The sequence below is a fragment of the Pituophis catenifer genome, unplaced genomic scaffold (assembly GCF_029215685.1).
Source record: "Pituophis catenifer annectens isolate HBS135680 unplaced genomic scaffold, rPitCat1.0.hap2 SCAF_7, whole genome shotgun sequence".
Taxonomy (NCBI): Eukaryota; Metazoa; Chordata; class Lepidosauria; order Squamata; family Colubridae; genus Pituophis; species Pituophis catenifer.
The window spans coordinates 37,345,228-37,372,295 of NW_027256887.1; the positions used below are offsets into that span (position 1 = coordinate 37,345,228).

At 38.4% G+C, this 27,068-nt stretch overlaps 1 protein-coding gene across 2 annotated transcripts in view; it reads right to left on the minus strand.

Annotated features, from left to right (window-relative positions):
- Positions 1-597: 597 nt before the first annotated feature.
- SCAF11 (SR-related CTD associated factor 11) overlaps positions 598-27,068 on the minus strand; it is a 79,541-nt gene continuing 53,070 nt past the window's right edge. The window contains exons 12-15 of one of the 2 annotated variants that reach the window (XM_070947972.1): positions 26,604-26,947; positions 22,195-22,413; positions 10,359-10,478; positions 598-947 (exon numbers count right to left, since the gene is read on the minus strand). In XM_070947972.1, the coding sequence (XP_070804073.1) occupies positions 819-947; positions 10,359-10,478; positions 22,195-22,413; positions 26,604-26,947 (812 nt within the window). In that variant the 3' untranslated portion in view covers positions 598-818. Of the gene's footprint in view, positions 948-9,943; positions 9,989-10,358; positions 10,479-22,194; positions 22,414-26,603; positions 26,948-27,068 lie in introns of those variants that run through there. The other variant, XM_070947973.1, reaches the window with a different exon arrangement.

Consider the following 27,068-nt stretch of genomic DNA (forward strand, 5'->3'; position numbering starts at 1 on the left):
GTTATGAATTTGGCATGCTGCCTTCATCATAGTATAATCCTTGCTAGAATATTCTTTTATTTCACAGGCCTCAGACAACTGCTTGCTTTAAAATCAATGTCAATACTTTGTCATAGGTAACTTGACTAAGATTGTTGCTTACACAATCCACCTCTTATATTCCCTCAGACATTTCAAATGGTTGGAAGATTAGAAGTATGCTGTATTGAAACATATTAAACACAAATTAAATTAGGCAAGGAATAACCCAAAGTTAAATGTAATGCAAAATACTTTTGTGTAATATATTAACAGGTTGGTTCTTCAAAGGTGAAGTGCTAGATGAAAATCTACACTATGCCTTTCAGAACTATTTTGGGATTTAACACTAGCAAATCCTCAAGAGGAGAAATGAAAAGACAACACACACATACACTGAGCCTATGAAGTGAGACATTTTAAAATCATTTACTATGGTTTAAAAGAGTGGCAAGAAAATCAAAGAAAAATCTACTCCAGTCTTTTCTCTGACTCATTATTTTATTATCCTGCCCAAAATTCTGACAGATTGTGTGAATCAAAAATACTGTACGTGGCATTCAACAAACTAATTGGGAATGGTGGGTGGTGTCTTTTATTCCTTTTATTTTCTTTTTACATAGCTTTTTGCAAAAGGATAAAGTTTAAGCATTAATCTATATTTATTTATAAGAAAACATTATACACTATATTGAAAAATAATCTTATCAAAATCAGATTTCAGCCACTATTTCTAATTAAAAGTCCAAGTCAAAATTGCACTTTGCAGTCATCGTGATGGCATTTTTTTCATTCTGGATTTATTTTCTTTCCACAGAAACAGTTTCATCTGGATTTTTCTTTCGCGAATGTTTGTATTTGTCCACATAAGCTTTTACCAGATTTGCTACTTTTGCAGAATTAACTTCCCCACTTTTGCTATGGCAAACCTAAATGAAAAGTTAAAAAAAAATGTTAAAGTATTATTTAATATATCTCATTGTGGGTACAGATGAAGATAGTAATTCCTAATCTGATGACTATTGAATGTCAGGCTTCAGCAAAACTAGAGTGATTTCTGGAAAAATTCTATATCAGAGTTCTCCAACCTTTCTGGCTTTGTGGACTGGCGGGGGGGGGGGGGGGGTTGAGGGGTAATCGAGGGGTGGTTCCGCATAAGCAACTGGCAAAAACATACGCAGCTCCATTTGCTTTTGCGGCTTAGTTCCAAACAGATCACAGCCCACTAGTGGCTGCGGCCTGGGGCTGTTCTATTTAATGCTGATAGAATATAATCCAGAAAAAAAACCATAGTGGAAGCTTGGAATGAGATGAGAGAACGCCAAATACATAATTAGACTATTCCTAGATCCAAGAATGAATGAGAATGCTGATTTTGATGAACATCTGCTTAGGAAAAAGTTTATTTCAAATACATAAAGTATGTATGTATTGCATGTACACACACACACGTACACACAAAAACATGCATACATAGAAAATAAATGAATCAAAAGCACAACTGATCTGATTACTTATGACAGCCACAGTATGAGATATAAGTATGGCAAGAGTTCTTAATGTGGGATGGACAATCTTTGGTAACGCCAAGAGTGATTTATGGAGAAAACAGATGCTTCTTTGAAGGAACTGAAAGAGCTGGGAAAACTGTGTATAAGAGAATGCTGCAAAACTAAGAATGGGAGAAAAATACAACATAAAGATAAAACAGTTACAAAGAAGGAGTCAAGGAAAACAGGTTTAAGATTAAATGAGACAGAATTCAAAACCATTTAGACAATACAATTTTAAAAAACTGTTCTGGAAGTGGCCAAGGAGAACTAAAGAAAGTGCTTCCAATAGCGAATACAATTTTAAAAATTTGAATGAAACAGTAGTTAGGGAATGCTGGAAATATTTTAAAAAATTTGCATAGAAATGAGAAATTATATATTAAAGTGAAATTAAAAGAATGCTATAAACGTTAGTATTTACAAATATTAATGAAAATGAAAATAGTATGTTGATAAATGGCAAGGACATAGATGTACACTAGATAGTGAAGTCATTTATGGAGTAGCTGTGCAATTTGCTTAATATTGCATCTGTACAAAGGCTATATCTATGTGTGACCTTTGGAAGAATGCTTCCCTTATACTAAGTGAAAGACAGTAAGTGACTGAAAAAACTGCAGAGGAATTAGTTTGTTCCAATTGCCTTGAAAAAGTGCAGCCTGGCCATCTTCACTTTCCTTCAAGCTTGCTGCAAGCTGCCATGGAAATGGTATGGGGAGGGAAGCAATGGGTATTTGAGAGAGGAAGTGTGCAGGAGGTAAAACTCAGATTTCTGAGAAGCAATGGGGAAGCCTTCACTCAGAGAAGCCAGCTTGATTTGTTTAACATCTCCAAGGCAACCGTCATGGAAATGGCATGCATAAAGGAGGAGCGATGCACCTGGACCAGAGACTTTCAAAAAATATCTTCCTGGCTGAACTCTGGTTGCCTAACTATTGGGGTTGGGCTCTGGGGTTAGTTTCAATTTGTCTCTTTGCATGTGTTTTGCTTCAGACCTTGACTGACTCTTGCTGCAATCAATTCTTTCCTAGTAAAAGTATCCTTTTTTTGAATCTATGGAGTCAAAGGTCTTCTTTCCTAGGGATTGATTGGAGGCAGCCCTGACAGTTTGGCAGAATTCTGATTGAAATGGTATGAAAAGTGACAATGAGCAAATTTTGGTAATGCACAGGATATACAGATCAGACTTGCTCTTTATATATAAATAATTGAGATAGGCATGAATGGATGCCTATCATTGATTTAGCTAAATTTTATAATAAAATAGAATAGAGCTGGAAGGGACCTTGGAGGTCTTCTAGTCCAGCCACCTGCTCAAACAGGAGAAACTATACAATCTCAGATAAGTGACTGTCTAGTTTCTTCTTAAAAACCTTCAGTGATGGAGCACCCATGATGTCTAAAGGCAAGCTGTTCCACTGATTAATTGTCCTTACTGTTAGGAAATTTCTCCTCAATTCCAGGTTGCTTCTCTCTTTGACCAGTTTCCAACCATTATTTCTTGTCCTGCCCTCTGGTGCTTTGGAGAATAATTTAACCCCCCCTCTTCTTTTTGGCAGCCCCTCAAATACTGGAATACTGCTATCATGCCACCCCTAATTCTTCTTTTCTTCAGACTCACCAGACCCAAAATCTGCAACCATTCTTCGTATGTTTTAGTCTCCAGGCTTTGATCATCTTAGCTGCTCTTCTCTGAACTTTTTCCAGTCTCAACATCTTTTTTGTAGTATGGTGACCAAAACTGGTTGCAGTATTCCAGATGTGATCTTACTAGGGTTTTATAAAGCGGCACTAATACTTCATGTGATCTTGATTCTATAACCCAGGATTGTATTAGCTTTTTTGGCGGCGGCTGCACATTGCTGGCTCATATTCAAATGATTATCCACTAGAACTCCAAAGTCCCTTTCACAGTTACTGTTTTTGAGCCAGGTCTCGCCTAATCTGTACTTATACCTTTGATTTTTCCTGCCTAAATGTAAAACGTTGCTTTTTTCTACATTAAAATTCATTTAATTGGATAGGGCCCATTGTTCAAGTTTGTCAAGATCTGTCAAGTTTGTCAAGACCTAATAAACTGAATTGTGTTTAATTATGGAAGGTTTTGAGCAAAAATGGAGTTGAAAGTTGGAGGTTAAATGGGTTAGGAGCTGAGTATCAGGAAAGTAAATCATGTGTGAAAATAAATTATTCAGCATTGAGGACAAGTTTTCCCCTTCCCCGATTCCCATGGCTCTCATCTTACAAGGGTTCTGCAAGTCTTTGAAGATGAGGCTTTGCTCCCAGGCATAGGGTTAAATCATTTGTTGAGCCCCTGGTGGGTTTTCTATAAGGTAATGGATGATTTTGTCTGGACCCACATGTCCGTTTCTCTTTTAATTGTTTTTCCCCCTATTTTTTACCTATGTAAAATGTCTAGATTCATTTGGCCAGGCAGCCTTCCAATTCAAATTAAATCAACGAATGTTGGAAATATGTTCATCAAGGACAGGAAAGCGTGCTATATTTTTTATACAGAAATATTTTATTGGCTGAAAAACCCAAAGATTTTTAGTATGATACAATGAGATGGCTCTTATAATTAATGTATCAAAAACCAAGGTTGACAAGAGAAATTGTCAAAGCTGACTCGCTTTCATCATTACCTGCATCAACTTCCAGCTTGCAGTTTGTAAAACAGAAATGGGAAGGGGTTTGGTAAATTCCTAGGGTAGGGGGAAGGCTAAGGAATGCATGAGAGCCTTCTACTGCTTTGAGAGGAGATACCCACCAAAGCCAAGTTCTTAGAACTACTACCGGTGCAGACCAGGCAGACTAGGTTTTCCCAAACAAAACTACTGAATGTAATTAGTGGACAATAAACTGTGGGCAGCCCAGGGATGAAAAGGGGGTTTTACCTATATGGGTTTTTGCGGGAAAATCTCAGAACTGACTTTGCTTCTGCTATGCCTAAATGAATTTTTTAATAAAGTTTTACTCTTGGTAGTTCCTACATGCCAGAAGTTTCTTTTTTTGGGGATGTGCCAAATGATATTTATTAATTCAATTTATTAATTCAATTTGTATGTCGCCCCTCTCCGAAGACTGTGAGCTGGAACAGAGAGGTGGCGGATGTGGAGAAAAACTGCTAAGCAGCAAGAGCTAGGTAGAGTGTAGCAAGCTGGCCTTGCTCCTGCAGTTAGGAAAGTGAAAGTGGAAACCGCAAATACACTAAAAGGGTATACACCTTTTAGGGTCTAACCCATACACTGATGGGTAAGAGCCTCTGATTCCAACCTAGCTGAGGCTTTCAGCGAGAAGGAATCACGTCATGCTCTCACCTCACTGACTGCACTATAGAGATTGTGCTATTCAAGGAAAATACTACTCAGGGTGCCGTCGGCTAGACAGTGTCGACTGGCGAACCCTAGAGGTAGAGCTTTCTCTGTGGGTGCTCCCACCCTCTGGAACCAACTTCCTCTGGGGCTCCGGTTGGCCCCCGACCTCCGCACCTTCCTCCGTGACTTAAAGACATGGTTGTTGAACCTGGACTGGGAGTTATTTTAACACATTTTATTGGATATTTTATTGTTGTGAGCTGCCCTGAGTCCTACGGAGATAGGGCGGCATATAAATAAAATAGAATAAATAAATAAATAAAGGCAGTTGGGTCCCTTAGGCTGTGCATGGATTATAGAATGCTAAACTGTTTTTGTGTGAAGAACATGTACCCCCTCTCCCGTACTACCTCTCCCTGAGGAGGGACATGCTGAGTTATTTGGCAAAGGGGAAAATCTTCACTAAACTGGACTTGAGAGAGGCGTACTATCGAGTGAAGATTAAGGAAGGGCTCAAGTGGAAAACTGCATTCAATTGCTCCCTGGACTGCTACCAATTCTGAGTAATGCCCTTTGGGCTGCAGGGGATTCCTGCCATATTCATGCAGATAATAAATGAATCCTGCAGGGGTGTCAAATTTGATTTCATTGAGGGCTGCATCAGGGTTGTATTTGACCTCAGGGGGCCAGGGTGGGCATGGCCAGGGTAGCCAGCTGTGATGGCCTCCTGTAACCCTCTGCCAGTGAAAACAGAACTCAGGAGGGCTGCATACGGCCCTCATGAGATCTGTTTTCGCTGGCAGAGGTGCTGCAGGCTGGTCCTTTCCTGTTTCCAGGGCGGCCCTGCGGGCCGGACCTCAGAACCCCAGGGACTAGGGCCGGTCCCCACGCCTTGAGTTTGACACCCCTGATTCATACAAAGGGGTCTTGGTGTAATTGGTGATATACACTTGGTGTAATTGGTGATATACCCTGAAACCCCTGAACAGCACATGAAGCTAGTCAGGGCAATACTCAAGACACTGCAAAGAGACCAACTGTACGCAAAGCTGTCCAAGTGTGAGTTTCACAAAATTTGCTTGGACTATCTGGGGTACTGTATCTCTACTGAGGGAATGGAAATGGACCCCAGCAAAATGAAAGCCATACTAGAATGGGAGCCTCAGAAATCAGGAGGCAGTTATAGAGCTTCCTAGGCTTAGCAAATTTTTACCACCAATTTGGTGGCATATAAGCCGAATAAAATAAATAAATAAATAAATAAATAAATAAATAAATAAATAAATAAATAAATAAATAAATAAATAAATAAATAAATAAATAAATAAATAAATAAATAAATAAATAAATAAATAAATAAATAAATAAATAAATAAATAAATAAATAAATAAATAAATAAATAAATCATTCATTCATTCATTCATTCATTCATTCATTCATTCATTCATTCATTCATTCCCACATTCACCCAGACAGCCCTGCTGATCACCAACCTGCTGAAAACCGGGGGGGGGGGGGGGGGGGGGGAGAGAAACCAAAAACCAGCCAAGCCCCCAATTGGTCCCTTTACTGCCAAGCCGCTTTTGAAAAACTGAAATGCCTTTTCACTGCACAGCCAGTCCTGAAGCATCCTGACTCAGAGAAGCCATTTGTAATACAGGCTGATGCCAGTGATGTAGCAATACGGGCAGTCCTACTCCAAAAGAATGCCAACGGGGAATTGCAACCTTGTGCCTACACATGTTCTGACCTAGCCTTAACAGAAGCAAGAAACAGATTCTTTGTCACGAAAACTCCTGCAAGGAGTTAACGGCAGCAACAGACTTTACCAGTTCATTGTGATAATTGCAAGGCCGTGAGCTCCCAGTTGAGAGGCTGCAAATTAAGTTCTGGCAAGCAGTCTTTGATGCACGGAACACAATGAGCAAAACCTCCAGAAATATGAACTGTTGTCTCCTACGACAACCACTCCCCTTTCTTTCTATTTATTCCCCAGCCAGGGAGTGGCCATTCAGCGTCCATGTGTGCTTTGCTTCCCCAGTCGACTCCTTGTCCTCCGTTGTTCACCTCTCCTAACTTTTCTGTACATACATGCATCTGGAACAGGCTGTTCTTCCTCCTCACTCATCTCAGCCTCCAAAGACAGCTGCCTCTCCGGTGGCTGGGAAATGTCAGGCAGCCTTGGCTTTATCTCTGTGTCCGACGCAGAGCATCCATCAGAGCCTTCCCTAGACTCTAGAGGGTAGCAAGGTCCCATTTGAGGTCTGGACAGACCACAAGAAGCATTGAAGATCCTCCCCCCCCGAAACTGTCCCCTAAGCAAGTCGATGTGCTCAATATTTTAATTGGTTCAATTTCACCCTCCAATATCTGCCTGGAGGGAAGAACTTCCTTGCAGATGCCCTCTCTGCAAGAAAGTGCCGCAGTACAATAGCGCCCGAGAGGCAGTAATGACTTGCATCATCCCATCTAAACAGTGTGCAGCATCGGCCATCATCCGACAACAGGCAGTGGTCCAACTAGAGCCAGCCCAGGACATAGTGCAATCCCTGAAAGATACCCTGGCAAGAGATGAGTAGTTTCAGCAGCACAAAGACAACCTATCTCTGAAGGAAGGGTTGGTGTGGAAAGAGATAAAATTATATGTCCCAGCCAGCCAACGGACCTCGATTTTGCAGAGGAGTCATGACACAAAGGCAGGACATTTTGGGTTTATAAAAACTCTTCACTTTAGTAAAGAGGCAGTTCTAGTGGCCAAAGATGAAAAGACACATAGAGGCATACGTAGCCAGCTGCCCTGTGTGTGCTTCAATGAAACAGCTACTTGGGAAGCCCCCTCGTCTACTGCAGTCAGTAGCCGAACTGATGAAGCCCTGGGAAGAGATTTTTATAGACTTTATTGTGGACTTGCTGGAAAGTGCAGGGAATATTTTAATCTGAACCATCACAGACTTATTTTCCAAGCAGGCACATATGTAGCGTGCCCAAAGATTCCCCCCGCCTGGTCTGTGGTGAAGATGTTTGTGCAGCACATCTATCGGCTGCATGGAGTCCCAAAACACATCATTGCAGACCAAGGGGTGCAGTTCATGTCAAACTTTTGGCAGGAATTCCTCAGCCTAATTGACTCAGCACAGGGCCTTACCTCCAACTATCATCCTAGTACCAATGGAGTCTGTGAATTTATGAACTCAGTTTTGGAGCAGTACCTGAGGTGTTATGTCAACTATCAACAGACCAATTGGACTGAACTGCTACCTTCTGCAGAAGTTGCATACAATAACTCCATGCATAGTAGTACAGGGTTTACCCCTTTCTGGGTAGCTAGAGGAGTAGAGATTGGGCCCATGACAGAAATCGTGCAGGGGCAGCCTTTCACAGCATCCTTGGCCAAATGGATGAAAACGTTGAAGGAAATATGGTTGGTGGTGCGCAGGGCATTGCAAAAAGCTAGGGAAATGCAGAAGAGGCAGGCGGACAAGAAAAGAGCCCCAAGGGGGGAGTTCAAGGTAGGGGATAAAGTATACATATCTACCAAGTTCCTTAACCTGAGGCAGCCTTGTAAGAAGCTGGACCCATAGGACCCTTTCAGATCATAAATCTGGTTACTGTAGAGATGCAGCTGCCAAAAAGCCTAAAGAGAGGCTTTCACTGCAGTCTGTTGAAACCTTTCCATAGCTCGGAATTAAGACCTGCTATAGAAAAAACCTTCCCCTCCCACCCTAGGTAAAGGAGAGGAGCACTATGAAACCAAGGAGATTCTAGACTCTCAGTACTATAGGGGGAAACTGCAATATTTAGTGTTATGGAGGGGTTATCCCTTAGCCGATACACATGTGAAGGTAGCTAGATTAGTGCAGATTTCATGCTGAACATCCAGGTTGGCCCTAGTGAGGAGAGAGACAAATAATGTGAGGAGGGCTAAGGAATGCATGAGAGCCTTCTGCTGCCAAAGAGGAGATACCCACCAAGGCCAAGTTCTCAGAGCTATCATCCGATGCAGACTGTTTTCCCAAAACAAAAGTACTGAATATAATTGGTGGACAATGAACTGTGGGTAGCCAGGGGTGAAAAGGGTTTTTTACCTAAATGGGGTTTGTGAGAAAATCTCACAGCTGACTTTGCTTCTGCTGTGCCTGAAAGAATCTTTCAATGAAGTTTTACTCTTGGTAGTTCCTAGATGCCAGGAGTTTCTTTTTTTTGGATGTGCCAAATGGGATGGAGTTGATGGAGAAAATTATTGCAAGTTGCCCAAAATGGTAAAAAATGAGAACAAGTATATTATGTTGTGTACTTTAGTAGAATGTTTACTACAGGTGGGAAAATAGAGGGACAAATGTTAAGATGTGCATATGTGGCAGAAAGTTAGTAAGTACTAGGTGACTTGTTACCAGAAATAAATGTATGTTGAAAGCAGAGAAAAGGGCTGTGCATAAGAACAAAATTCTGGCCATTTGTTACCTGGAAATGAGAAACAAGCATGTCAGAAAAAAATGGAATTGGAAAAGTTTGCTTGGGACTGGGTTCAAGAAGACTGTGGTAAGAGAGCCAAGAATGGCTGCTAAATAATGTGAACAATATAAATGTGAATGAACACTTGAACAATAATGGAAAGCAATGTTAAACCAATTTGGTCATATACAGAGACTGAATGAAGGAGGATCAATTTTTAAAAGAATAAACAAGAACACAGAGGAAGAGAGCATAAGTTGAGTGTCAACCCTGAAGCTGACCTGGCCAAAGCCATCTTGGAGCTTCAGTGCTGCCACACTGGAGCGAGGGATAGGGAGGGGGGATTAGAGATAGCTGGGATTGTATAGTCAAAATAAAACTTTCTCTTGGGAACCAAGGACATTCTCACACCTGGCCGAAAGAAAGAGGAGTGATGTCACCAGACCAACAGATATTGCCTTGATTGGACCATGTGACTGTTTCGGATTGAGGGAAAAACTTTTCCTTTAATTTGGTGAAAACCAAGGGGCCCCTTGGTTTTCATCAGATATGTGCCAATATGATATTTCCAATAAAGCTATTCTTTGAGGAATTCACCTGCCTCGGAGTTCTTGCTTGCAATGGATCTATTACTTGGAATCCTGACACTGAGATAAAGGGAAGAACAGGAAAATAGTGGTTAGATGGAGTTAATAAGAGAAAAAAGTTTAAGAATGAAAAACTATGTAGGAAACAGTACATGATTGAGGTAAAAACAAGGATAATTCACAAGGATACAATTTTGCCTTCATACCTCATTTTGCACCACATACTTTGCTGTGCTCTAATTCCTTAGCCCAAAAATGAAAAACATGATCAGTATAATGGTGATTATATGTGAGAAACAATATCTGATATACTAAATGCCTGTAACAGCTTCAGCTATATTATAGAGCTAAAGCTATTACCTCCTATGTCCAAAAGCCTGAAAGTATTAATAAAACCAGACTGCTAATCACTGATGAGTATATTACTTACCTTATCAACTGCTTTTCTAACTATCTCTTTATATTCTTCTTTAGAAATATCTTTATTTTGATAGAAAGGCTTAATAGCAAGTTTTACTTCTTGTGCAGCTTTTTCTTGAATTAATAATTTCTAGAAAAAATAAAGGGTGCATCTTATTTAGGGAAACGGCACAGATACACATCAACATTTTTGAAGTGATTAATACCCAATTCAAATATGCATAAATGCTACTCTCCACAGCAGTGTAATCTCTGACTGCAAAGCAGCACCCCCCCCCCCATACTTTCTAAAATATAACAATAACATTAATGCTAGAAGAGATATATAACAATTAACAAAAATATATTACTTGGTGGGGATATTTATTATGGATATTAGATTGTTCATGTCACCTCTAGCCATAAGTGGCTAAAGATTATTCAATAACTGACTGAAACAAAACATTTGTTCGTCTAAAGAAGCTTGTTAACATGCTATTGCTTGCACAGGTGCAGGTTCCAACAATTTAGTAAAACTACTTTTACTCTACCTCCATCTTTTCCTCTTTTATAAAAAAAACCCAGCTAATATAGGTAGAAGAGTGGCTTGAGAACATATTATCAAAGTAGATCTGATGTTATGTATTTTTTGTATCAGTATACAAACTGTAGAATTCTTTTAAAAAAACTTTATTAAACATAAAAAGATAAAATATCAAATCAAGTACATACAAAATACATTTATATTCACCCCATAAAATAGAAAAATAATACAAAACGAAACAAACTAGATATATATATCTATATATAGAAAGTGACTTATTACATCATTTATCTTATTGACGGTGCTTGTTGTTAATTTTATTTTCTTGTTTTCTTGTGGAATTTTACATTTATTCTTTCTTTTGACTTGTCCAATCATACCATCTATTCCATACAGTATAATATTTTGAGTCTACCTTGTCTTTTAACTCAAATGTTAATTTAGCCATTTCTGCACAATTGTAAATTTTTTGGATTACTAGGTGATCTGTTGGCAATTGATCCGTTTTCCAATGTTGTGCTAATGCCAGTCTGGATGCCGTAATTATGTGTAATATTAAATATTTGTTTCTTTGCTATGGTTTCCTTTGATCATGCCTAATAGAAAAATTTCTGGTTTCAGCTCTATTTCCTCTGTTGTTATTTCTGTTAGCCAAGTTCCCCCCCCCCCCCCAGTATTTCTTAATTTTTGGGCAAAGCCACCAGACATGGAAGAATGTCCTGTGCTTGTTTACATTTCCAACAAGTTGGATTTAAGTTCTGATACATCTTCGCTAACCTCGAAGGGGCCAGATACTATCTATACCACATTTTATACTGATTCTCTCTATAAACTACTGATTTTGTCATGATATAATTGGTTTCCCATGCATTTTCCCAGTCTTCTAATTGTATGTTGTGTCCAATGTTTCTTGCCCATGCTATCATTTGTCCTTTTACTAATTCCTCTGCTAGGTCGAATTCTAATAAGTATTTATAAATTTTTGATATTAATTTTTCTTCCTTGGCTTCTAACAGTTTATCTAATCGGTTCAGTTTTAGTTCAATTCCCCCTTCCTCTTGATCCTTTTTATATCTTTTTTTTATCAGTAAATAAGGCCACCAGTCTATCAATATTCCTTGTTCTCTAAGTTCTTCTTGTGTTTTTAATACTCCCTAGGAATCCAATATTTCCTTATATCTTATCATTTTTTGTAGTGCCAACGTGTTGGGGTGTATTTGTGCCTCCATTGTGGATAACCATTGAGGAACTTTTATATAATGTTTGTTTTTAATTTCTCACCATGTACAGATTAGTGAATCTCTTAGTATATAATTACTGAAGTTTTTATATGTTTTGTTCCCGGTGTTCCATAAGAAGGCGTGCCACCTCATCATCAAATCATGCCCTTCTAATTTTAATAGTCTTTGGTTTTCAAAATTCACCCATTCTCTAATCCATATTAGACTTGTTGCTTTGTAATATGTTTCCCATGCTGGTAAACTGAATCCACCTCTAGTTCTATCGTCCTGCAATATACTTAATTTGATTCTTGGTTTTTTCTCTTCCCACACAAATTTTGTGGTTATTCTATTCAAATTATTGAAGAATTTTTTATCTAATTTTACCGGAATTGTTTGAAATAAATAAAGGAGTTTCGGCAATATGTTCATTTTTATCGCTGCAATCCTCTCTAATAGAGATAATTTCAATTTCCCCCATTTTTCTAAATCTTCGTTTATTTTTTGAACCAATATTCCATAGTTGTTCTCCTTTATAGTTGCACTTCTGGCTGTCAAATTTATACCTAAATATTTCACCTTTTTTACCACCTGTAATCCTAATTGATTAACTAATTCTTCTATTTGTTTTGCTGTTATATTTTTCGTTAACATTTTGGTCTTATCTTTGTTAATTTTTAAACCCACCACTTTTCCAAATTCTTCTATCTCTTTTATTAAAATTGGTCCTGTTTTTAACGGTTCTTCTATGAAGAATACAAGGTTGTCGGCAAATGCTTGGACCTTGTATTCTTCTCGTTTTACATTTAATCCTTTTATTCCTTTATTTGACTTGATTCTTATGAGTAAATTTTCCAATGTTAAAATAAACAATAAAGGTGAGAGTGGACATCCCTGCCATACTCCTTTACTTATTTCAAAAAATTTAGTAGAGTCTCCATTTACTAATATACTTGCTTTTTGTTTTCTATATATAGAGGCTATCATTTTTTCAAATCTCTCCCCAAATTTCATGTTTTTAATTTGCTGAGTCATAAATTGCCAATTCACCTGATCGAAAGCTTTTTGTGCATCCAGAAACACCAGTGCTACCTCCCTCTCTGGATGTACCTCATAATATTCTAATACGTTGATTACTGTTCTTATATTGTTTTTTATCTGTCTCGTTGGTAAGAAGCCGTTTTGATCTGGGTGTATTCTATAATTCAATAATTTTTTCATTCTGTTTGCCATTATATTCATGAAGATTTTATAATCAGTGTTTAATAGAGAGATGAGTCTATAATTTTTTATTTGCGTTGTATCTGCTACTTCCTTCGGTATCAGCGAGATTATGCTGTGATTATGCTCCATGAGTCTGGTAGCTTTGCCTCTATCAATGTTTCATTATATAGTTGCAAGAAAAAGTATGTGAACCCTTTGGGATTACGTGGAGTTTTGCATGCATTGGTCATAAAATGTGCTCTGAACTTCATCTAAGTCACAACAATAGAAAAATACAGTCTGCTTAAAATAATATTACACAAACATTAGATGTTGCCATGGTTTAATTGAACATAACATGTAAACATTCACAGTGCAGGGAGGAAAAAGTATGTGAACCTTTGGACTTAATAACTGGTTGACCCTCCTTTGGCAGCAATAACCTCAACCAAACGTTTCCTGTAGTTGCAGATCAGACCTGCACAACGATCTGAAGTAATTTTGGACCACTCCTCTTCACAAAACTGTTTCAGTGTAGCAATATTCTTGGGATGTCTGGTGTGAATCGCTCTCTTAAGGTCATGCCACAGCATTTCAATCGGGTTGAGGTCAGGACTTTGACTGGGCCACTCCAGAAGGCGTATTCCGTGCTGTTGAAGTCATTTTTTCGTTGAATTACTTGTATGCTTTGGGTCATTGTCCTGTTGCATCACCCATCCTCTTCAGAGCTTCAGTTGGCAAACAGATGGTCGTACATTTCCCTGCAAAATGTCTTGATAAACTCTGGAATTCATTATCCCATCAATGACAACAATCCGTCCAGGCCCTGAGGCAGCAAAGCAGCCCCAAACCATGATGCTCCCTCCGCCATGTTTTACAGTGGGGATGAGGTTTTGATGTGCCTTTTTTTCTCCACACATAGTGTTGTGTGTTCTTCCCAAACAACTCAATTTTGGTTTCATCTGTCCACAGTATATTTTGCCAGTAGTGCTGTGGAACATCCAGGTGCTCTTTTGCAAACTTCAAACGTGCTGCAATATTTTTTTTGGACAGCAAAGGCTTCCTCCGTGGTGTCCTCCCATGTACTCCATTCTTGTTTAATATTTTCCTTATTGTAGATGTGTCAACAAAAATGTTAGCATGTGCCAGAGATTTCTGTAGGTCTTTAGCTGACACTCTAGGATTCTTCTTTACCTCATGAAGCATTCTGCGCTGTGCTCTTGCAGTCATTTTTACAGGACGACCACGCCTAGGGAGAGTAGCAACAGTGCTAAACTTTCTCCATTTGTAGACAGTCTGTCTTACCGTGGATACATGAACATCAAGGCTTTTGGAGATACTTTTGTAACCCTTTCCAGCTTCATGCAAGTCAACAATTCTTGATCGTAGGTCTTCTGAGAGGTCTTTTCTGCGAGGCATGGTTCACATCAGACAGTGCTTCTTGAAACCAGTAAACCCAAAACAGGTGTGTGTTTTTAAAGGGCAGGACAGCTGTCAGCAACACATCCAATATCATCACACTGATTGGAGTCAAGGTTGGCTCACTCCTGGCTCCAATTAGCTCTTGGAGAAGTCATTAGGCTAGGGACTCACATACTTTTTCCTCCCTGTACTGTGAATGTTTACATGTTATGTTCAATTAAACTATGGCAACATCTAATGTTTGTGTAGTATTATTTTAAGCAGACTGTGTTTTTCTATTGTTGTGACTTAGATGAAGTTCAGAGCACATTTTATGACCAATTCATGCAAAACTCCACATAATCCCAAGGAGTTCACATACTTTTTCTTGCAATTGTATGTTTCTAGTAGAATCCAATTCAGTGTCTCTCCTAATCCTTTATAAAATTCAGTTGGTAGACCATCTGTCCCTGGGGTTTTATTATTTTTTTGCTTCCTAATCGCTTCCTTTAGCTCTTCTATGGTAATATCTCTATTTAGTATTTCTTTTTCTTCCTCTGACAATGCTAACATTCCCTCCCCACTCAGATGATTTATTTCTTCTGTTGTCTTTCTCGTAAAGTTCTTGAAAGAATTGAGTTGCTATCTCCTTTTTCTTTTTTAAGCTCTGTTGCATTTTATCCTTTTTGTCCTGTAATTGTTGGATTGTTCTTTTCTCCCTTTCTTTTCTTAATCTATAACCAACCACCTCCCTGGTTTATTTGCGTGCTCAAAATGGTTCTGTTTTATATATTTCAATGCCGTTATATATTTTTCCTGATCTAATATGTTCAATTTATGTTTAGCTGCCATCCATTTCCTTCTAATTTGCTCATCCCCAGGGTTGTTTTGTAATTTTCCTTCCCAATTTTTAAACTCTTCTTGTACTTTATTATATTCTTTTTCCTTCTCCTTTTTTCTTTTTGCATTATAAGCTATTGTCAATCCTCTCACATAAGCCTTTGTTGTATCCCATAAATTCTGAAGGGAGGTGTGATATTTTGTGTTATCTTTAAAGAACAATTTTAATTCCTTTTCCATTTGTTCAATATATTCTTTTTCTTTCAATATCTGTGTGTTCAACGTCCATCTACTCTTTTTCCTCAGTTGTCCTTTCCATACCAGCATTACTGGATTATGGGCCACCCAATTATTTGAAATTATTTCAACTTTTTCTACTTCTTGTATCAATATGTTGGTTACCCATGCCATATCAATTCTAGACCAGGATTTATGGGGGTTCGAATGATATGTAAAATTTTTTACCTCAGGGTTATAAAATCTCCAATTATCAACTAAATTTAATTCCTCTACTAAATCAATAAAAGTTCTGGGTAGTATATTTTTCTTTTTTTTATTGTTCTGATCACTTTTGTAATCCTTCCTTACATCAACAATTGCATTAAAATCACCAATCAAACATACGTTCTCCATTTTTTGTTCTATTATTTTTTCATGTATTTTTGGAAAATTCCGTTTGTCCACTATTTGGCACATATATAACCACTAATAAAATACTTTTAGATTTAAATTTTACCTCTATCATCAAAATTCTTCCTATTAAATCTGCGTATTTCAAGTTGCTCTCTATTCCTTCTTTGCTATTCCTCTTTTCTTTTCTTCTGCTAGTATTACGAAATATTTACCTAATTTTTTGCATTGTAAATATTTTTCATCTTGTTTTCTTATATGTACCTCTTGGAGGCACACAATTGTTTTTTCACAGCTTTTCTAAAAAGTTGATGTCTTTTGACTGGGGAATTAAGGCCATTTATGTTCAATGATAGAATTTTAAGATTTTGTTCCATTCCTTAATGGATGTCTTATACGCTTTTTCTATTACTTTCTGTCTTTTCTCTTGGCCCTTGTTCTCACTCCTTCTTCCCCTTGTATTTCTCCTTCTTCCTCTTTATCTCCCTCTTCTAGTACTTTTTCTTGTTCCTCTTGTCTCTGTTTCCCTTTAGTACTCCTTTCCAGTTCCTCCCTTTTATTATTTATTCCTTCTATGCCCATCACTTGGTCGTGCAGATTTTTTGCTTTATATTGTGAGTCCACTTTTATTTTTTTCCCCTGCCACGATACCAACATTCCTTCTGGTGTTATCCATCTGAATGGTATATGCCGCTTGTTTAATAATGTGGCTAAGAACCAATATTCCTTTCTCAGTTCCCTTATTCTGTTAGGGACTTGCTTTAATGTGATTATTTCCTTGGTTCTGTAGAACATCGGTTCATTTTTCGTTATTTTGTAAACAATGTCTCTCACTTTTCGTCTCACAAATCTTATGTGGACCTTCCTTGGTAGTTTATATTGTCTAGCATAATTTGTGTGGACTCTATAGACTTCGTCCAACTCGTTTATTATTTCGTCCTTATCACATTGGAGGGCCTCCACAATCATTTCCGCCATCACTGATGTTAGGTCCTCCTCTCTATCTTCCACCACGTTCTGAAAGCGCAGGTAGAATGCAGCCCTCTCCATCTCCAGATGTGCCACAGTATTTTCCAATTCTTTATTAAATCCCATCATTTTCTGGTCCAAAGATTCCATTTTTTTCCCCGTCTGCTCTGTTTTCTTTTCTATAGCTATTATTCGTTGATCATTTTTTTGTATAATTTCTTGTACTGAGTCCATCTTTTCATCTATCTTTTGTTCTGTTTTTTTTTATTGAAAAGTTTTATAGAAAGTACAAACATTTTCACCCCCCACCCTCCCCCCTCCCTCCCCTTTCCCACCCCCCCTTTCCCTCCTTCCCCCCCACCCCCCTCCCTAGACTTCCCAGAACAAGCACAGGGTATAGCATTCACAAATGAAAAACTAGAATATGCTAACAAATTGTTACATTTCATATTCTCCCTAAATCCTTAACTCCTTATAATTCAAAAAACAAACATAAACTACTCAAAGTTACTTCATTCATATGCTATATGAATCTTCTTATTCGGATACTTCTTCTGTATGTAATCGATCCATCTTCCCCATTCCGATATATATCTTTCATTTGAATGGTCTTTAAGATATGATGAAATTTTCGCCATTTCTGCCAAATGCACAACTTTTAATGTCCATTCCTCAATGGTGGGTGGATTTTCCTTCTTCCAGTACTGTGCCACCAGTAACCTGGCAGCCGTTATTAAGTTCAAAATCAACTTAGTCTCTTAGTACAATCCATGACTATTCCCAACAAAAAGAACTGTGGTGTAAATTTAATTTTTTTCTTTAAAATGTTTTGAATAATCCACCATATTTTTATCCAAAAAGCCTTAATTTTTTTACATGTCCACCATATATGAAAATATGTAGCATCTTTACATTCACATCGCCAACACTTAGGTTGTAGATTTGGATACCTACAGGCTAAATTTTTTGGGTCTAAATGCCATCTATAAAACATTTTATAAAAATTCTCTCTTAAATTTTGTGCTTGTGTAAATCTTACATTTCTGACCCATATCTTTTCCCATGTTTCCATCATTATTGGTTCACCTACGTTTTGTGCCCATTTTATCATACAGTCCTTGACTAACTCTGTTTCTGAATCTATTTCCACTAGTGCATTATACAACCTTTTTATATGCATTTGACCTTTATCTCTTGTTTGCTTTATCAAATTCTCATCCTGCTGCAAAATACCAATTTTTTGATCTTTTCTCCATCTGGCCTGCAGCTGTCCATACTGAAACCATGTCCTAATAATTCCTTCTTCTCTTAATTGCTCCATTGGTTTTAATTGTAATCTGACTCCTTCCTTATAAAGAAGTTCCTTATATGTAATCTTATCTTGCTTTTGCTCTAAGTTTATATTCTCTATCGCGTGTCTGGGTACTGTCCATATTGGTAACTTATCACTTAATTTATATTTGTACTTTTTCCAGACCCGCAATAGAGAATTTCTTAATATATGACTTTTAAAAACCTTATCTACTTTCTTGTCATAGACTAAATAAGCATGCCAGCCGTAGACCAAACCATATCCTTCAATATTCAATATCTTTTCCTCCGTTAAATTTATCTAGTCTGTAATTGCTGAGGGCAGCGGCTTCATAGTACAATCTTAAATTGGGCATTTTAAGACCACCTCTTTCTCGGATATCTTGCATTATCTTTTGTTTAACTCGAGGTTTCTTCCCTGCCCACACAAACTTGTTTATGCCCTTCTGCCATTCCTTCAAATTTTCATCTTTTTAAAGTATAGGTATCATTTGAAAAAGAAATAAAAATTTTGGTAAAATATTCATTTTTACAGCGGCTATCCTTCCCAGCAAAGACAATTGTAGTTTTTTCCAGTTTTCCATCTCCTTTTGTATTTTGTGCCATAGTGGTTCATAATTGTGCTGATATAATTTCATATTCGCAGTCATAATATAAACTCCTAAGTATTTAACCTTCTTAACTACTTCAAATCCTGTTAACCTTTCTATCTCTTCTTTCTGGCTTCTGACCATATTTTTAGCTATTATTTTTGTTTTGGCTGCATTTATTTTAAAACCAGATACTTGTCCATATAAGCAGGTTATGTCCATCAAGGCTGTAATTTCATCTATCTTTTGTATGTCACTTTTTACTTCTCTTTTAATCTCGTCGATATCTCTCCTTGTTTCTTCATGATTCTTGGTCATACATTCTTGCATTTTAATCATGGTCTCCTGTTATAAGTGTAGCCTGCATAGTTGGCATGCTTAAAGCGGGAGGTTGCTTATCTGATGGGAACATTCCTTCTGTTGTCCTCTGTGCTGCAGGGGAAGCCGATGATCCAATCAGTGTCGAAGTAGTTTTCTTTCCCGTTTTCACAGTGGTTGTGGTGGTACTAGTCATTTCCTTTAATATTTTATACTGTTCCCTTAAGATTCTGTCTATCTTCTCCCAAATCACCATCCACTTTAGAATTCAATTTCCTTCCCTCCCTTCTCTATTCTCTTAATATAGTATAATACTAACTTAGTTAATAAAGTTCTATTAAAAAGAAAGATTCATAAATATCTTAACTAATACTCTAATTATTAAAATTCTTATATGATTACTAAATACTAATTAATTTAATCAATTGAAAAGATCTAGTATTAACTTTAAATAATTACTTTAAATATTCAATAAGATAATATGAAGTAAATGTACAAAAAGGAGAGAAAGTAAAAATAGGAAAAGGAAGAGAGAAAGCACAACAGCTATAAATAATTAATAAGTAATTAGGAAGTACTAATTTGCTAATACTAAATTTCCTCTATAAGTACCATATTTTTCGGTGTATAAGATGCACCTTTTTACCCCCAAAAAGGGGGTGAAAATCTGGGTGCGTCTTATACGCCGAATGTAGCCCCGCCCACTCGCCAGCCCCCACCCTTCGGCCATTTTCGGCCAGTTCCAGGCGGCAGGGATCTGGGTCGGGGCACAGCCTGAGGAGCAACCCTCCCTCTTCGGGACAGTGGCGGGGGAGGGGGAATCTGCCCAGCAGCTTTGGGGAACAAGGCGGGTGCCATGATTTGCGGCTGGTCACCCTTCTGGCCGTGCTGACTTCACTCCCCAGCAATGTGAGGAGCCGCTGCCGCCACTGCCTAACTCTTTCTGCACCCAGGAGCCAAGCCGAGCTGAATGGGAGCCCCTTTCCAGCCATCGCTGCCCGGATTCCAAAATGCAAACCTCAAGAGTCGCGCTTCAGGTGGCGGCCAGTTCCCCTGCAATGTGCAGCGGGGAACTGGGAAGTGCTTTGGATTCGGGGAGGAGATTGTAGCATTGACGCCTAAAAGTGTTTTTCTGCACATTGCAGAGCCGCGTGCCCCCGTCCTCCTTCTCAGCAGACTCAACTTCTCTTTCCTCCTGGCCAGATCCGCCGCCTGAAACACGGTACACTTTTTTTTGTCTCTGCACACACCCCATGTTTGGAATCGGGAAGGGGATTGCGGGTCTGCCGCCCGAACCCGCGATCACATTGCTCCTCACATTGCTGGGGAGCTCCTCACATTGCTGGGGAGTGAAGTCAGCGCGGCCAGAGGGGTGACCAGCCGCAAATCGTGGCACCCGCCTTGTTCCCCAAAGCTGCTGAGCAGATTCCCCCCCCACACTGTCCCGAAGAGGGAGGGTTGTTCCTCAGGCTGTGCTCTGTTCCTCCCTCCAGAGCATGCTAGGGGTCTCTTTGGGGGAAAGTGAGTAGTCCCTGCACCTCTCGCTTGCAGGAGGAAGAGGAGGGCGGCGCCACCTTAAATGCTGGTAGGCAGAGGTAAAATACTTTTTTCCTTGTTTTCCTCCCCAAAAATTAAGGTGCGTCTTATACTCCGGTGCGTCTTATACACCGAAAAATACGGTAACTAAATATAGGTTTATGTAGGTTATGTAGGTAACCTATATACATAACCTAAATGTAGGTTATGTATATAAATAGCTATAAATATAATTATAAATGTGTGTGTGTGTGTGTGTGTATATACACACATACATATATATATATATATATGTGTGTGTGTGTGTGTGTATATATATGTGTAATAATGTAATAATAATTTGCTAGTAATTAATTATAAATATCAGATAAATACAAAAATACAAAAGTTTCTCTAACAATGAATAAATATGTCAATATATAAGCTATGTATCTAAAAGTTCACAATATTTCTAGCTTTTGTATGTTCTTTAAAAAAGTTCAGATGTGCTTCAAATATAGTCTTTCTTTCACACTTTCAATTTTCACTCACAAGTAATTAAATATGGCGATCTCTAATCAGCACTGTCACTCTTGTGCGTCTTTTACTTTTTGCCAATCCACATTTCTCCTTCCATTGGAGCAGCTAAGGTAGGGGTAGAAATAGAACCTCGTATTCAGTTCACTTCTCTCTCCCAGCTTCCTAGAACACCCGTTTTCCTTGATATTTCACTGGTGTTTTTTCTGCTGGTCCGAAATTCGCCTTTTCACTTTTGCTCTCCTCGTTAATTGCCGTCCGTTTACAATCTAAGCCTTTTTCAGCCCACTGCGCCTCCGGAATCCAAATTCTTCTTCTTCTCCAATTATCTGAACAAGTTTAAAATCTTTATTTTTCTGCTCTCACTGTCACTTCTCGCACCGTACTCACTCTCTGCTTCCAGTTGTTTTCGATCGGGGCGTCAGGCCTCTGAGTCAGGCATGCCGGTTGTCTTCTTCCACGCTTGGATTAAGGGTTCTTCTTGATGTGGTGGGAGACCGCACCTCTCCATGCCTCCTCCGAAGATTCCCCTCTTTCTGCCGGTCCCACCAGGACTGAACCTCGCCCTTAAAGGGCACCAAAATGCTGGAAAATTGGCACTGGGAACGGAGCAATTTTTCCCATGTTGCCTCAACCCCACATCACCGCCAGAAGTCACAAACTGTAAAATTCTTAAATCCCATGGAAAAGATTATAAAAATTGACTGATGCAAACATTATTTTCAAGGCAATTTATACCTATTTTTAGTTATTCAAAATTATTCACGTTATTCTTTGCTTTGAATTTACCTGGTCTTTTTTGGAACTATCTGCGCTGGCTTCCACTGTGACATTTACTTTCTTTTCCATCAATTTTACAGCAGCATTTGAGGATTTGATGTTATTTGATGATGCTGTGTTACCCAAACTCGATCCCTGGATAGATTCCACAGTTCCCAGAGCTGCTGTTGGAGCAGACAAGTGTGTTGTATTCACACTGTTAGCAACATGGGAAGTAGTTGGAGCAGCCTGTTTTTGAAAAGTTAAGAGAATTAAGTGTCCAACTAGTTATATGCAGTACCATTAAACAGAATTCTAAACTGCAAATGAATTAAAGGGATGCTGCTATCTCCAATATATATGCGACTTGCAGAACATAAAATTAATGGGTAAGGGAAAAACCTTTATATTATTCAAGTTGAAAGAGAGCATAATATGTGTGAAGAAAGTTGATGTTCAGCAAGTTGTATATAGTAGAGGATCCTTTTTACATTATTTCCCTTTTCCTCATTCCAATCATTTCAGGCATTTTTAATGGTGGCCTAATAAGTAATGGCCTTGTTTAGGGAGAAAATCAATTATGTGTGAGCACCGTTATGGACAATTATAAAGAGAGAAGAAATCAAGTAATGAGGCTGATTCTTGATGTAGTAGCAGCTAGCTGAAATGCTCATAAAACAACACTACAAGGCAATGTGATGAGCAGTAAATGTCATGAACTTGATTTTATACCTAGATCAGTTAACTGAAATTGGAAGAATCTTATTTTTTGACTTTACTGTCTTAAGACTCCTTGAGACATCAGCATTATAGCAAACATTTAGACCCCTTTCCCAAGATGGCTTAGATAGTCGTCTTACCAAAAATGTTTATGATATGGCAGAATAAGCACTGGCAAGCAGAAATAAGTTGTAGTGCAGGGCTGAACACTACAACTTATGGCCCCTTGACAACCTGTGGACTTCCACTCCCAGAATTCCTGAGTCAGCCTGAGTCAGTTTCACTCAGTTACAGCAGTTTCCATATGGTTTTGGGTCAATCACATGCCTCAGCCCAATCTACCTCTCAGGTTTACTGCTATACAGATAAAACAGATGCATGCCACACTGCCTTGAATTCCTGAAGGCACATTACGATTTATAACACATCAGTTAGAAGAATTATAAGAACAACAACAAAATCACATACAACACCCAGCTTGGAATATCACCTTTCCATGTCCGTTCTTGAAAAGAAAAAAAAAAAAAAACAATCTGGATGAACTCCAGCCTGCACCAAGACTCTCCCTATTCGCCCATCACAACTCTCAAATTCTCATGACAGAAGAGGAGACAACAGGTGAATGGATATTTTCCCTATTGTACCTCCATGCCAAGACTTGATAACTGTTGAAAGGCCTATATATGTGACAGCATCACAAGGGAACAGCTTAACAGTATTGTCTTTTAACGTGAAAGAATTAAATGTAAAAATATTAAAAATCCATTTTAGCAACCTCTTGAGAAATTATTCTGCAAATACCAGGGCCAGGTTTTCTCAAGAAAATAGTTTATTCTATTGATTCATTTATTTACTGCTTGGGTGCATATGTTCAATTCATTTCAAAAAATCTATGTGGCTAGTATGACCTGGTTTAAAGATGCCTTGCTTATTGTTTTAATTCTAGAAAATTTAATCAGAAAATTAAACATAGTAACTCTGCAAAACTAAACACTTGATCCTTTGGAAATATGAATATAAAAGGAACTTCTTGTGAAGAAAACATCTAACAGTTAACCCCATCACACAGAAACCTAAGTTTCTTTTTCTAGAATCAAGAAATCAGTTATATGGAACCATGTTACAAAGATGATACACTGAACTTGTCAGTTAGGGCAATTTTTTCATTAGTCATAGGAATCTGGGATTTGGTAATATGGGGAAGTATAAAACCCTGTCTTTGGGCCAAGTACTGAATATTTTGCTCCTTGTGTTAGAAAACATGAGAAGTAGTACCCCACCTTAGAGTTCAGAGGTTAGCCTAGCCTCCTTAAAATCAAAATGATTCGATTGAAAACACTGAGATTAAAGCTCCATTTACTTGTGTTCAGATATTCATTACTGAACCACATTTGCCATTATGCTGAAGGTTTCTTACAGGTTTTCTTCAGTCCAGGAGATAGACTAGTTGCTTCCTTTATCAATTGCCTAATAGGTAATGTAACACCAAAGTTTACACCAAAAGATATGCAAACCCCCCTCCCTCTCTCTTGAAGCAAATTTTGGTGGTTACATTGTCTGTTAGAGGAATAATACTTCAATTTTTTTAAAGCCTGAAAATTGCTCAAAGCTAGTCATGCTGCTTCAGCTCAACAAAGTTTATGTGCAGCTTCTTTTGCCAAAGATTCCTGAGCAAATTGGCCAAACAAAGTATCTGATATTGGCTTTACAGTAACTTTAAACCTGGTATTCAAGGATTCCTGTTCCTGGTAAGGATTTTCAAAAGTCACAACTCTTATTACTTTAGACAGAATCATCGCTCATATCTAGGATCTCTGGGCTATTAGCTTCAGAAAGGAGAGGAACAGATACTGTAATTGGAATTCTGGCTATGGTATTAAAATTATTTAAGTGATCATCTAGCCTTGGAAGATGGCAAATCAAGAGATCAGATTGGGCTGGGCAATCTGTAGAATTTATGTGATTAGTTGCTTATTTCCTCTTCTTTGATAAATGAAACAGGCCTTTATGATCAGACCTATAGACAGGTATTGTAAGTTGTAAACTAACAGGATATGTCTTTATTGAACAGAAACTCCAAATTGTCAAGGTTATGCACTATGATTCAGACATCCTTTTTCCATATTCAGTTAATGAGAATTGGACCAACATATAGGGATAACATACATACTCAAGGGTCAGCAAGGGGCTATGGTGATTACCATCATATTCATGCATACCATGGGCGCAAGAGACAGGCCAAATAGAATATATTGACAATTAGCATCCTCATATTTGAATCTCAAGAACTGTGCTTGTTGGGTGAACTGGAACGCAAAAATTGATCCAAAGATTAACTTCTCTAAGTCTAGTGAGACTAACATCCTTTTTTCTGGATATGTTCCACAATGGATCTCAAGGTTTCCATCTGGAATTTAACAATACTTAAATGTTCACCTGATTTGTGTGATCATCTACATATTAAGGAAATGATTTATGACCTTCAACAATATTTGGTGTTTGGTTAGCTAGTGATGAAATGAACTTATCTTGGAGGAGCCATGCATCTGATGTAGCCCTATGAATCATGCATTTGATATTATATGGGTCCATATTATATGAGTCAAACTCAAGGTTCTTATTAATGCTTTGGGAAACATGAAATTCTGCACAGTGATGTCTTGAATCATATGTTATCTAAGTCTCTCTCCTCGCCTGACAGTTTCCCTGAGTGATGGAATCAAGTTTGTTCTCTGCAAAGGCCCTGGGGAGAGGAATTTCAGGAAGAGTATGGAGGCCTGTCACTTCCCTACAAGGAGAGCCCAAGGTAGTATTTTCCATCCACTAGGATGGATAAGGGATACAGCAGTTTTGACCAGGATAGCTGTGATACAGTTGAAGAAACCATGGCTATCTCTGGGGCTTCTTGAAGCATAGGATAGAGTAGGGATTGTATGGCATAGTTCCCAGTGGAGCCAATCAAGAAGATTCACTTGATGAAAGGAGAAAGAAGGATTGGGTATCTGGTATCAAAATGTCTTTCCTCTTCAGCGCTCACAGTATTCACATTCCCAGAGAACTGGAAACAGCCCTGCTGACAGTTGCAGATGGTATGCAGGTGGACATTGTTTGTGTTATTTGCATTTCCCTGGAGAAACCATGGTGGAGAATTGAAGGGTACACTGTCACACTTCTAGGGCTTGGTCTACTCGATTTGTCTCAAAACATTAGCAACAACCTCTGAGACATCTATAGACAAACAGTGCTGGCTGGAGGGCAAGTGAAAATAAAAAAGGAAAGAAAAGGTGGGGAGGGATTAATGTTTACTATAACTTGGTTTAGCCATGGAGAAGCTGGAAAGCAACCATGTTCTTTAGAGCAACACAATGCAAAAAGGGGCAATAGAAGCAGAATTAGAATTTTAATTCAGGCTCAGAAATACCCATTACAGGATGTCTTGGTTCCACAATTGGGAGATATACTAAAAATAATTGCTTACTAAAATACATCTCCAGAAATTGATGCTTGTAGGCATATGCAAACAAATCAACGTATATACATTTTGTTTATCCAGAGCTTAAGTATCTTGGAATAGAAGCAAATATTTTTCAGTGAGCTTCCACATTAATAAACATGGGTATTCCTAATATAATAGCCATACATACATACAAATATTTGGCATTAAAAACTTCTACATATATTAACAGTTTGGAGGGTTTTTTAACAACTAAAATAGGTACCTGCAACAGCTGTCCATCAAGTTGGGAAGCAATGAAGTTAATTTGCTGGGATGGAGGTGGTGGTGGTGGTGGTGGAGGTGGTCCCTGAGACATACTGGATGAAGCTGCTACCTGGACAAGAGGCAGTCCTGAATGAAGGTGCATGGGCACTGGTGGAGGAAGGTTAAATGGATTGTGTTGAATGTTCATAATAGGAGTAGGAACACCCATTGTATACGGGAAGATACTCATCGGTTGATGCTGTGTGTTTACTGATGTCATTACATTCATCTGAGATTGCAACACATTTACTGGTAGCTGAGAAGCATCACTTTGTTGGCTGATTTGTTCTTTGAAATTTGGATCTATCAGAGAGGAACAGACATTTTTAAAAAGAAGGTATACAAAAACATTATCCCTCCCTCCCAAAAAGTAAAGCGGTGTCCATGAACAGAAGAGAATCTTATACCAGATGTCACTTTCACT